Source organism: Eubalaena glacialis, chromosome 14 (assembly GCF_028564815.1).
Source record: "Eubalaena glacialis isolate mEubGla1 chromosome 14, mEubGla1.1.hap2.+ XY, whole genome shotgun sequence".
NCBI lineage: Eukaryota > Metazoa > Chordata > Mammalia > Artiodactyla > Balaenidae > Eubalaena > Eubalaena glacialis.
Window position 1 is genome coordinate 913,732 of NC_083729.1, and position 13,041 is coordinate 926,772.

At 58.0% G+C, this 13,041-nt stretch overlaps 1 protein-coding gene across 4 annotated transcripts in view; it reads right to left on the reverse strand.

Moving 5' to 3' along the window:
- Positions 1–310: 310 nt before the first annotated feature.
- The window catches only part of PXDN (peroxidasin), a 66,371-nt gene continuing 53,640 nt past the window's right edge, over positions 311–13,041 (reverse strand). For 2 of the 4 annotated variants that reach the window (XM_061211329.1, XM_061211328.1), the window contains 7 exons: positions 11,041–12,544; positions 8,233–8,367; positions 7,717–7,925; positions 5,239–5,359; positions 4,929–5,064; positions 2,980–3,090; positions 311–2,416 (listed from right to left, as the gene is read on the reverse strand). In XM_061211329.1, the coding sequence (XP_061067312.1) occupies positions 2,297–2,416; positions 2,980–3,090; positions 4,929–5,064; positions 5,239–5,359; positions 7,717–7,925; positions 8,233–8,367; positions 11,041–12,544 (2,336 nt within the window). In that variant the 3' untranslated portion in view covers positions 311–2,296. The remainder of the gene's footprint in view (positions 2,417–2,979; positions 3,091–4,928; positions 5,065–5,238; positions 5,360–7,716; positions 7,926–8,232; positions 8,368–11,040; positions 12,545–13,041) is intronic. The other 2 variants (XR_009703835.1, XM_061211330.1) reach the window with 2 other exon arrangements.

A 13,041-nucleotide genomic window follows, 5' to 3' on the forward strand; every position in this document is an offset into this window, starting at 1 on the left:
CCAGGGCACCAGGGGCTGGAAAGCTGTCGCACAGTCACACGTTTCTGGCCACAGAGCCAGAAACCTTGGGGGTGGGGTAGGGGCTGGGTTTCTCCTGGGAGCTTGCCCCCAACCTGCCCAAAATTCACAACACGGAGGTCAGCTCCGTCCACAGGACAGCATCCCAGCCACAGGGGAGGACAGCCTCCATTTAACTAATCCCCTTGTTTTTCTTCCTTTTTCACATTTTTCTATGAATGGTGGTCCATGCAGAGTCCCTGGGCTCCCCTGGGGACCCGCCTCTGGGATCGGCTCATGAAAAGAACACTCATTCTCCGTTTGAAAATGTGGCCCATTTATTGGAACTGAAAGGCATCGTTACATAGTGCAAACGTCTCTTTGGTGACGGACTGATTACAATGAACAGAAGAAAGGCACTTGCTCCTGGCAAAGGGTTAGAAAAGTCAGGGAATATGTACACGCCGCTCCCCACGGGGCTGGAGGCATGTCCAGGCCCCTCCCACCACCTCATTAAACGGCCGATTCTGCAGACGTTGCAACCGCAACCGCAGAACTTCTCTGTGAATCAGTCAGCCTCCTGTCGGGCTAGACAACGCCATCCTGGGCTGCCTGTCTAAACCCACCCTCTGCATGAAACCACAGATAAACCTCCCGGGCACCTTCAGACACCAAAACACTCCAGAAGGCGGGATTTTATCCCTGAGCAACTTACATAACCATCAACTTTCAGACAAAGTTATCTGTTTTCTGCTTACAGAGATTGGTTCCAAGATTTGGTTATTTATTCAGTGTGAGTTATTATTTCAAAAGAAGTCCCGTGCCCGTGAAACACTGGAGTTTTTACTGATCACTTAGTGATGTGTGAGGACAGACTTCAAGCCGACCGTGTTTAAGCTGCTGTCAAGTCCTCGGGCTGGAATGTTAGCAGGGCAGGCACTGGGGTCCCCTGTGGCCGGGAAGGAGGCCTGTGCTGGGCTGAAACCAGGCTTTCAAACTGCCCGCTACCTGCTGGATGCTGGCGGGAGCCCTGCCCTCCCTCCCCCGCCCCCTGTGATGAGCTCCACAGGGGCCACAGGCTTCGGCCCCTCGGACCGAGATGGCCGGGGTCCTCGAGGGTCTCCCGTGGGAAGGGCAGGTGGGCGCTGTATCCGTGCCCAGCACAGGACCCGGTTCGCTGTGGACACTCAGGTCTGCGGAACTGAGCAGGATGTCCAGGGACACGTTTCTCAGAACACACACCACTTTGTATTTGGAACAAGACAGGAGGCTTTTGGTCAGTTAAAAAGACAGAGACCATGAGGTATGGAAGTTGCTTTTCACTGAATCCTACGAGAACTTTTGCAGAGTGGAAATGATTTTTCTGATGTATCTAAAACTAAAACATGGGCGAAATTTCATAAAACATCACACGTTGTGAAAATAGAAATGAGGTATAGGGATTGGTTGTTTTTCTTCAATGCACTCACACAACCTGAAGTTAGAAAGTTCCCAACATTCGAACTCCTCCCGTTGGAGGAAGAATCTAGAGCACTGTGGCCCTCCCGTGGGCTCTGGTGGGACAGAGCGCGCGCTGGCCGTGGATAATGCTGGCCGCGCAGGTCAGTAGGTACCGTGGTGTGGAGCGGAGGGTTTTCACGTCTGGTCCACACCAGCCAGCGTGCGTGCAAGTTACAGGTGAACGCGGACCTGTTCTAAACGCGGCTGAAAAACTTTCCAATCCCGGGCGAAGGAGTCGGGAGCCGCAGGACGTGCTGCTGCTACAGGCGGCGGGGTCACCGCCCTGTGGGTCCAGGCGATGCCCTGGGAGCTGCCGAGGGCCGGGGCTGGGGGATGCGCTCACTGCCCAGACCAGTCACCCAACACGCTCCGCAGACACTGCTCCGTGTGCCAGAGTGATTTTCTTGCAAATCCCGTGTCCCTCCTCTGGCGGCTCCACTCTGCAAGCTCCTGGTGCCAGAACCAAGCGGGACTAACTTTCAGTTGAGAAGAAACGGTGATATTAGGTGAAATCAATTTAGGAGCCTAAATGATTTAATTGTGCAATTTAATAGTAGCACCAATTTTTCATTTAGAAAAAATTAAATAAAAACCTGAGAAATCTAACATGAAGTTAGGACACGTGTCTGCACCGTGGTCTGTTGGCGAACACTCCGGCCCGAGCCCGCTGGGCGAGTTCCGACACGGCTCCGTGCCGTGGCCCCAAGACGTCCCAGCCTCGCTGTCCCCTGTCCCCTGCACTGCCCGTTCCGGCCTCGCTCTCCAGGGGACGAGGGGGAAGCTCAGGGCTCAGAGGCACTCAGGGCTTCTTCCCCATGGAGTCTCCTGGGCAGACAGGACAGCAGGCCCCGCCGACCCTCACGGGTGCTGAACAATCGGCTGGCTGGCAAGTCTCCACGAAGCAGGTGACCTGCCCGTCCTGGAGGAGAGATGGCGCCCGAGCCCATCAGTCCTGGGGACCCGGCCCCTGCATCTCACCCCACCCCCAGCTCTGACCTCCCACTGGGGACCCCGGGATCACGTCCCTGGGTGTCAACCAGGAGGAGGACCGGCTAGAGAGGAGCTGGGAGGACAGGGCTGTGCCCAAACCTGACAACCACCAGGGACACCGGACGGACCCCCGCTCCTCCAGGGCCAGGGCACAAAGTCCCTTCCCCATCTGCACCGACCCACCCGCCATCCTCCCGTCCTGGCTCCCAACCCCGCCCCAAGACTCCGCCCAGCCTGGGCAGCGGCCAGGTCCCTCTCCCCCGCGGCCACTGCTGCCCCCTCTGTCCACTTGCTCCAGGACCGAGAACCAGCCCCTCCCCGCCCGTGTGGACAGCCCCGCGCCGACCAGGAGCAGTGATGTCCGTGTCGACCTTTAACAACGGCTCCGGGGGAGGAGCCCTGAGCTCTCAAGGGACGTGGGAGGGGACCCCACCGCTGAGCGCCCTGACCGCCCTGCTGCCTGCCCGGGTCCCCCGCGGCATCCGCACTCACGCGGCATCCACAGACAGTGCAGGGATCCCGTTTCCACGCGGCACCGTCCGCGCGAGGGCTGCCGTCCGCATCCACGCACTCGGTGCTGAGCCGAGACTCGAGTTTCTTTATCTGCGGCAAAGCAGAAGCGCTGGTCACTCGGATGCAGCGGGCGGCTCGGGTACTGCGCACCTGCTCCCTCACTTGAAACGATGCCTCACGACGGACGGGGACCGAGGTGAATATTCTACAGCACTTTCCTGGCACCTCAGATTTACTCGTTAGGCAGCTGGCAGCTGTTTGTCCAAAAGCTCCATGGCAACAGCCTGACCTCCACCGTGTCTGAGGCCAGAAGTGCACGAACAGCCTGACCTCCACCGTGTCTGAGGCCAGAAGTGCACGACTGTAACTACGGTGAGTAGTCGGTAAGGAAGAGAAGAGAAACCTTAGAAAGCAGCGAAGAGAATGCCGGCACAGGGCTGGGTGACGAGAACATTCTGCGCCAGCTTCTCAAAGGAGCTCTGGGCTGTGACTGGCTGCTGACCCCGACGCACGCCGGCCCCTGCTTGGGGCCACCTTCTTGCTGGGAGGGAGGCGCTGACAGGGTGGCGGAGGCTGGAAACTCCTGGGCCTCTGCACCGTGGAGGGTCCGGCAGCCCCGGCCCATTTCCCTCTGGGATACGTGAGAGGAAAGTAAACTTCCACCTCGTTTAGCCCACCCTCGCTCGGGTCTTCCGAGTCTCAACTAACTGATAAACGAGGTGTGGGGCGGGCACTGCTGGGCATGGGGTGGCCAGCCTCTCACCGCCCCGTCCTGCATCCCCCTTCTCCGGTCAGCCTGACCCGTCTGTGCAGAGCGACCCGGCCTCTCCGCCACTCCCTGTGGACTCTCAGGGGTCGGGGGTCAGCTGTCTGGCCCTGGACACTCATCCGAGGGTGCAGCCCCCACCCTGGGCCCTCAGGACACGCTGTGCAGTCAGCTCAGGATCTGCTTGGGTTTTCTGTCTCCAGCTCCATCCAGGCAAAGGGCTTCTTGTCCGGGCCCTGAACCCAGCGGGAGGCCGGCTGGGGCCCGCCCTTCCTCCCCGACTGTGGCCGAGTCTGTTAGCACCTGAGGTTGTCAACTCTGTCCCCAGACCCCGAGGCGGGAGGAGAAGCTACAGGGCAAGCACAGGGCAGATGCAGAGCAGCCGAAGCACTTCTCCCCGTGGCTGAACGGAACATACAAACGTCTTCCAAGCCCGCGGACTGAGACGCCCCCAGAAGCAGGACGTGGCCTGCAGCACAGATCCCCCACTCGCAGGCCTGTCTCTGGAAGGTTCCACAGCATCAGAAGCCCTTCTCACTAGGACCTTCTGAGATCTGCATGCGTCCTGTTAACCTGAGATCTCACTCTTCACTCCCACTTAGGTGCCATCACACTGAGACCCCCGTACAGACACGGCAGGGGCGGGGTGCGGAGGGGAGAGCATTCATTGTCTGCGAACCCTGCAGACCCCCAGGGAAGAGCCCCGGAGTACGGATGTGCCGGTGCCCCTCCGGCATCCAAGGGGACCCGACCTCCATCAAAACCTCCTGACCACCCTGGGAGCAGAGGTTTAACAGTCATCCCTGAAGAGGAGGCTTTGGGCAGGACTTGAGGTTTGAATTCTGCATGGCCCTGACCCTGAGCCCCTCACAGCCCGTGTTCGGGGGGAACCCGCGCCCCTCACCCAACGCGCCAGTGGGCAGCCCACGGCCGAGGGTCCCCGGTCCCAGGAAGTCCAAGGGCAGCTCAGTGTGGCCCAGCTGGAGCCAAGCCACAAAGAAGGGCAGAGAGACAAAAGTGACCTCCCTGGAGGCTCCGGGACCGAGGACCAGGGGTGTGTGGGCAGCATCTTCCCTTCACCGTCACAGGAGAAACGCACACCGGGCCCAAGGGTGGAGAGGGGCCGGGCAGGCCGGGGAGGTGAGGATGGGGAGCGCCCAACCTGCTTCCTGAGGTCCCTGATGGTCTTCTGCATCTCCAGGACAAACTCCCGGAAGTCGCTGGTCCCTGCTACTGGTGGGCGCTCAAATGCGGTGGCCGAGGCGTTACTGAGCCTCGTCCCGGGCGTCCCGGCTCTGCTAGGGAGAAGCAAGGGAGACTCAGCGACACAGCCAAGGGTGTGTGGCTCCCGGGCCGGAGGGCGGGGCGCGCGGAGTGGCTGCATGGGTGGCCTCGAGGCACACCACCCCCCCCCACCCAACACCCAAGGGCCAGCTGGCAGAATGCACGGTCCCGGCGGGGCTCGGCCGTACCTTGGCATCTTCCCAGGCCCCGCATCAGTGGCTGGCTCGTCCTCCTGGTAGCTGAATTCAAGGGATCGCCTGCCTCGGAAGTGGTAGGAAAATGCGTTGAACTGCCCCCGGGTTCTGCAGTCTGAGGGCAAAGTGCAGGCACGTTAGGGTCTCGACTCCCACGCAGGGGACATTAAGAACAGCTCAGCAAGTATCACTATCCTTCCCGCAGGACACGTTGGGCGCTCAGGTCGGCAGGGGTGGAGGCACCGTCCCCACTCCCCTCCCCCTCCCCTCCCCCGGTGAGCGGCCTGGAGCCCCCCGACCCCTGGTGCTCCCCCCGACGACCCCCTCCTCCGGGTGGAGCAGTCCTGCCCACACAGGAGCTGCTGTCCTGCCCACACGGGAGCTGCGGGCACTATTTCAGTAACTTCTACAGTGATCTCAAAGTTGTGTGCATGTGTGTGTCTTCCTCTCCGTGACTCATCAGTCCTCACAGAGAAGCTGAAATTCCTAACTTTGGTCAAGAGAAAAAGACACTCATCCTCCCAAGAGCAGCTTCTTAGGTTTCTCATGTGTGCAGGTTTCATACTTGGATTAAACAAATACACAATTAAGAGATGAAGCTTAAGAAAGTTTGGGTTAAGTGAGTCTTTTATAAACACTGAGGTGTCGATAACAGCTATCGACATTTGGTTCTGTCAAACCATAACTCTTTTTTTTCTGCCACTTTTTAGATATGGCTTTTGGACTAAAATAAAAACAGATAAAGCTTATAAAGCATTCTTTAAGTTTTGTCAGCTGAGGGCTATGCCTGCTATTTTTAAGAGGAAAAGAATCCAGAAGAAAGGATGTCAGAAATTGCATCAAGTGCCTAAATCTCTGACCGTCCAGCTGAAGCAGGAAAAGGCTCTGGGCTGTGACACAGAGGACAAAGCCTGGATCCAAGATGCAGGCTCTCAGAGGACTTCGGCCTTTTGGAGCAAAAAACCAGAAAACCTGTCTCTGTTCCTTTCTAAGCAGCTACAGGGAATCTATCTGGTAAAGTTATCAGAAAATGAAGTTTCTGTATCTGAAAAGAAGGACTTGGCTTTTTCCAATGATTTTCAAAGAGAACAACTGTCTGCAAACACAAGAATCAAATTCTCTGCCATATGTGTGGAAAACTGTTGTGACCTTAATAAACTAGTCAGAATATTTTTTTAAAAAAGTGAAAAAAACAAAACAAGTTCCCAAGTTCCCAACAACTATAAAAATGAGAAATTAATGCTTTGGAAACTTGGGCATGCAGTGAGCAAAATTTTAATTTTTATGTGAATTCTCCTACACCGTTGCAAGTCGTATTCATTATATATATATTTAACATATTACATATTCCATGTATTAGTTACGTACATCATACATATGCACAGAGAGAAGCCACAGACACAGAATCACATCAGACACACTCACACACACACACAACGTGCATCAACCCAGATTTCAATACTTACTAATGAAAATAACAGCTAATTAAAATTAATTACTAGCGAGAACAACCTGGCCAGGGCTATTCCTGCGGAAATAACGAGGTGGAAAAGAAAACTCTGGTTTCTGCACCTGGTGTCCACGGGCATCGCCGGCCGAAGGCTGAGGGCCGGGGGCCGGGGCTCTGGGCCCTCCTTGCCCACCTCACCCGCAGGGGCTGTGTGGCCCGTGGTGTTGCCCCAGGCTCGGGGCCGCATTTCCTCACTACAAGAGCGGGGTTACCCAGAATGGGTCCTCAGTGTTCCCCCCACTGCAATGTTCCCTGGGTCTCTGATCACAGTTTGAATAAAACCAAAATTATGTTCAAATGAGAACGTGCGGTCGAGGTTAGCTACGACCCGGCTCCGGAATGCCGCGTAGGAGCCGCCTGGATGGGCATCCGGAGACAGCCGCGGTGGCAGGCCTGGCATCGCCACCTTCATGGGCCCCCAGGTGCCTGGGTGAGGCACCGCGCAGCCGCCTGTCACTCTCCACTCCCTCAGAAGGTGTTTTGTAGACATTTCTCTGCTGACACAAGCTCTTCTGGACATTCAGAACACACGGCACACATTTCTAAAAATCAAATTTGATGTCTGGCACGCTTTTCGGGCTGTTTCTCGTTCATATTTCATCTGCGGGCACAGACAGGCAGGCTACCAAATGCAGACGTGTGACAGGTTTTAAAGAAAAACTGGGAGCTAACCTCATTAAAGTTTTGCTGTCTGTTTCTTTTACTTCGTAGTTCTCATTACTAACTCCTATCTCTCGGCACTACAAATTCTTCAAAATCATGACTTCAATTATTCTTAGTTTCCACAGTACTGCTCAGTATGGATACTCCAGAATTTAGCAACCCCCTAGAGCTGCCTGTTTCGTTTGTGTTCCCACTGCTGTGCTGATCCCAGCCTGTGCGTTAGTGGGGATTAAGCTTCCACCCAAACTGTCGGGAAGGAGGACGGACCCCATTGAGCGACAGGGCCCCTGGACGCCCACCTTCACAGCAGTCTTGCCACACGCGGAGGTCCGGCCGGGGGATCTCGTCGCAGCTGCTGTACCCGTGGGGGAACTCGGCCACTCGGAACACATCCCTCTGCACACGCGTGATGTTGTCTGAATTGTCGCACACGATCCGGGCCAGCGACGTCTGCTTGATCTGCGTGAGCTGGGCGGGGGTGAAGACCCCCGGGTTCTCATACCACAACCTGCGTTCCCCAGAACGACAGCAAGCTCAGGGGAAACACGAAACGCAAAAGCCCCAGTGGGCTGGTTAAAATATTCCTCACACTCAGTTTCGCCAGCGATGAGACCTAAGTGGTTCAATTAGGTCATCATTTAAAAATGGACTCAAACGTTGCTGTGAGCCACTCAAAAAACAAAGACCAAGATATCTGCACTAAAACCAGCAGAGGCCAGCTCCTCTGATGAACCAGCCCAGGCCACTTTCCAGAAACACTGCCCGGCACTCGGCCACCTACGGAATTACCTGGCGGCAGGCGCATCTGCATTTACCTGTCACCGTCCCGTAAGCGCTTGAACTGTGTGCTCAGCAGACACATCAAGGTGGGCCCCAGACGGCTGCCGGGGACCAGGTCCTCCACCATGAGGGCGGGAAACAGGTCGATGTTGAGCGGGGAGCCGTACAACCTATGAGACCAAGCGGAGCCTTAAATTCACTGAGCAAAGCCGTACCTGGTAAAGAGCACAGCAACTAGGGGAAAAAAAAAATCCTCCTTTCTTTATCATTATTAGACGTTACTCAGATCTTCACTTAGTAAAATCCAGTTATTTCTTTAAAGCATCTATCCATTATGTTTTAAAGATATGTTCCTATTTCCCGTTTATATACGCATGATAAAATCCACACACAGATATATTTATCATACAAAGCTTAGAGAAGCCAAGAAAACACAAGGAAGGAGATTAAAACCACACCTTTCCTGACCATTTAGAGACAACTTGACATCTTAACGTAAACCCTTCCAGTGTTTTTGTCATAGATACACATGAAGAATAAGCTACAAACAGCTAGAGACACATTTTCAAAACAATACTGGGATTCTACCATATATTGAAAATATACTTGCTATGAAGAAACTACTTACTAAGTAGAAATCGCACAAAAGACTAAGACAGCAAGGTTTAAATGTTCAAGAACAAACTTTTCCATGAAATTCTTCCAATTCCTTAGAAATAAATGTTTACAAGCAAAGAGCTGACAACTTCTATAACATCATTCTTACCTAATCTCTCATGACACCCTCGGAAGATGACAATGGCTTAGTTTCAGCTGCCATCCAAAGCTCCACTGGACCTTTTAAGTGCGTCCTGTAATTGAGACGCCTTTTCCACCTGCTTGGATTAGGGGTGCTGACTGCGGACAGGGCCGTGCTGGGCCGTCCTCAGCGCTCCTCACCTCAGGAGCTGGGTGAGCGTGAAGCTGCCGGAAGGGCATTCAGTCCAAGGACATGCCATCCTCACTCTTCCCAAGTTCAAGGACGTTCACACTGAACTTTATCCAAGTTCAAGGGCATTCATACTGAACTTTAGTTCGGATGGAAACACAGTCAGAAAGAGCCTTGCGAGTCTGGCTCTCTGCCTGCAGGGGCTTTTCCCAAAGGAGACACCCCGTTCCTGGGCAGGGCCCCCTTTCGTCACCCCCGGGTGACTGGCCACACAGGTGGGCCCCGCAGACCCCAGACCGAAGCAGGGCACCCTCCTGCTCACAGCCCCCCGGCACAGGCCACACTTCCCCCTCGCTGTGCACCCAGAAATGGACAGATCTGATCGGATGCCACTAACACGGGTGCAAGCACACGCTCCCTTAAGCCCGTCTAAAAGCCTCTCTTCCCTGACAGCTTCACTGGCCCACAGCTGGGACCCACTGTCCCGTGTCGTCACTCTGCCCGGGCGCCTGTCTCATCCCCACTCGGTGAGTCAGGCCTGACGCAGAAGAGGGTAAACGCGTGACTCTCCTGGGGGTGGGTCACGCTGACTGCCTCCCCAGGGCCCCTGGAACTCGAGGCCCAGGGCCCCCGGCCCCCAGCAGCGCTGAGCTGGAGAGCAGGCGGCTTGCTGGGCAAAGGAAGAAACACCGGGCAAGTGATCTCGTCAGCCTGGACAAGAACAATGGCGGGCATGCGAGCGTAAAGAATACAGACAGTCCACACACCCTAGCTGAGCAGCCGTGCCACACAGGTCTCTGTACCGGGGGAGCGTGCGTCTAGTACCCGGCAACCGGACACTGCTATGCAAACGAACACCGGAAGATCTTAAACTGTAGAGCACGATGTTCACTTATTCACAACCTGCGATAAACTAGGAGTAAAAGTCATTTTCTCCGGAAGGCACAGGCCAGGCCCTGAAGAGAACACGCCTGAACCGCAGCGTTGAGCGTGTGACTGAAGCATCAGTGATTTACCTCTTAGTGAGCAGCAGAGTCCAGAAAATGACCCAAATGAGCCTTTACAGAAAAGTATTTTTTTGTTTTTAAAACCGTTCTTTCAAATGGGAAAGAACATACTGCAAGTACACAGCGACCAGTGGGCTACAGGGGATCCTTGTGGGAAAACTCTAGTGAGTGGTTATTTCCATTAAAGACGCCCCAGAGAGACTGGAACAATTAACGAGGAAAACAGGACTTAAGGGGCCAGGGCCGACTGGACACGAGAGGGGCGGGGGCGGGTGAGTCGTGAGGACGCTGTCTAACCAGCGACCTGGACGCAGAGATTCTGGGGAGGAGGCAGTGGCTGCAGGCAGGAAGCCCCGTCCCGCCAGACCCCGGGCCCTCGTGGCCTGACGGGGCCGGCCTCGGCCTCTGCGGGCCCATGGAGGAGGGGCTGCCCGGGGATCCCCAGGGGCCCTGCCCCGTGCGCTGGGCGTCCTCCACTTCTGTGCCCCCGGCCCAGCGAGCCCTCTCCCGGGAAGGGGGAGGCTGCTGCCTGTGACGGACGGGGGTGCAGGGGACGTGGCGACGGGCCGGGTCGGGGGGATAGCGGGTTTAGGGAGAGGACTCCGGACAAAGCCTCACAGCTGGGGGCCCCCCCCCGTCCTGCGGCGCCAAGGGCTGGCGCTCAGGCTCCCAAGACTGCAGCAGGGTCTCTTCCCCGAAGCGCAGGCGGGCCAGCCTCGTCCTGCCCGACGATCTCACCCCTCCGCACCCCTCCCATCAGGCCCGCCGGACAGGGCCCCTCATCTCTGAAGTCAAGCTTCAACCCGCCCCCAACCCGTCTCCGCCTGCCCCCCGACCCCGAGGCTGCAGAGACTCAAATCCAGGGACCACGACCCCCTTGGGCTGCCCGGTCCCCCCCCAACACCCACCGTTGCAGCTTCTCCCGGATCTCGGGGCTCCTGATCTCGTTCTTCAGGTCCTCGAAGGTGTGGGCGGCCGACAGGTTGCAGTAGACGCGGTAGTCGTGGTAAGGCGGGATGCCGTGGTCGCGGCCGCGCTGGATGTTGATGGCGGCCAGGTCCAGCGCTACCGTGTGCGCCATGGAGAAGAGCCGCTCGGTGAGCTCCGTGTTGAGCAGCTGGGACGGCACGCGCATCTTGCCCGGCACCCCGAACAGGCCGCGGAGCAGCGGGTCGATGCCGCCCTCGTTCACGATGCGGAACGGGGAGAAGAAGGCCTTGTGCAGCGGCACGTGGCCATGCGCCACGGGCTGGAAGTTCTCGTCCAGCCGCTGCAGCAGCGGGTTGACCAGCGTGTGCCCGAAGCGGAAGGCGGCTGTGGCGAAGGCGTTGGAGATGCCGGCGTTGGCGCCCGGATCGTAGCCACGGTACTCGCCCAGCATCTTCATGCCCGCCTCGCCCAGCACCTTGGGCAGCCAGTGCCGGTAGGTGATGTGCTGCACCTGCGCCCCTACCACCTTGCGGGCCTCGTGGTAGACGGTGTCGCCGTCCCAGTGCGGGTTCAGCGCCAGCAGCTCGGCGGCCACGCGGTTGTGCTCGCGGAACCACAGCGTGTGCATGCTGGTCAGGCCGAGCTGCTCGTTGGCGCGGTGGTCGCCAGCCAGGAAGCAGGGGATGGGGCTCTCGTTCTCGTCGCGCATGCACTCGGTGGGCGGCCCGGCCGCGAAGGGCAGCAGCGGCTTGCCCGAGCGCTGCACGATGCCCTGGCGCAGCAGGCCCCGCTGGCTGGCCAGGTCGCGGATGGCGCGGGCCTCGTGCTCGGAGCTGCCGTAGACGTTGGAGGCGTCGATGTAAGAGGTGAGCTGGTTGATCTGCTCGCGGGGGTACACGGAGTTCATGAGCAGCGACGTCATGCCGCTGCCGCACACGGGGCTGGAGCGCACGAAGAACATGCAGCGCGCCCCACTGCGGGCCCGCGGGTCATCGGGGGGGATGGCCACCGAGAAGCAGGGCGGGTCGTTGCTGCACGTGGAGCTGCAGTGCTGCCCATCGGAGAAGCGGGCCTGGCTCAGGGCCACCACCGTGGAGTCCAGGTCGTGGTCCAGGAACTGGCCCCACTGCATGAGCATGTGGGTGAACTGCTCGTCCGGGGTGACGGCCTCGGTGCCGATGAGGGCCGTGGACACCAGGCGGGGCATGGGCAGCGGGTGCCCGTGGTAGTGCCGGCCCGGGTCGATACCACGGGGCGTGTTGAAGCCGTTCTCGTACACGGCCTTGAGCAGGCGCTCGAAGGCGGTCAGCGAGGCGCCCCACATCGGGTGCTGCAGGTTGTTGCAGGTGCCGTCATGCGTCCGGTACTTGTGGTGGAAGCACATGTCCGAGCAGTTGTTGACACGCCTGTGGGCCGTGCAGCCCGACAGGCTGGCGATCAGGCTCAGGTACTGCGGGGACACGAGGTCGTTGTAGTGGTAACCTGGACAGAAGGTGGAGACACGCCTCAGCAGCCCGGGCACCAGGCGGGCACGAGCGCTGTCCCGCGGCCCCTCCCAGCCGGGCCTGCCGGACCAAGCAGCAGTGCCGGGACCCGGGGGAGAAAAAGCAGGGAGGTGAGGAGGCTCCAGCAGGAAAGGCCGGCAAGGACCTGACGCACCAACTCCCACGCCAAGCTCTCCCGGACCGGGCGCCTGGGGCTCCACACGCGGGGCCTACGCTCCCCACACGGCTGCGGGGTGGTCACCACGCATCTTACTTCTCCCATCGGGACCGACGCCCATGGACGTTTAAAGAAGACAGGTGGCAGCTCCCCTCTGCAGAGGACACTGTGCTAAGCACCCATGTACAGAAGCAGTAAAGAGCCGGGGTGAAACTTCCCAGGCTGGGGGAGCAGCAGTCAGACACACAAGCGCTGGTGGCCTGCACGAGAAAGGGGCTTTGCAGGCACAGGACACTGGGCTGCCGTCGCCATCTGGC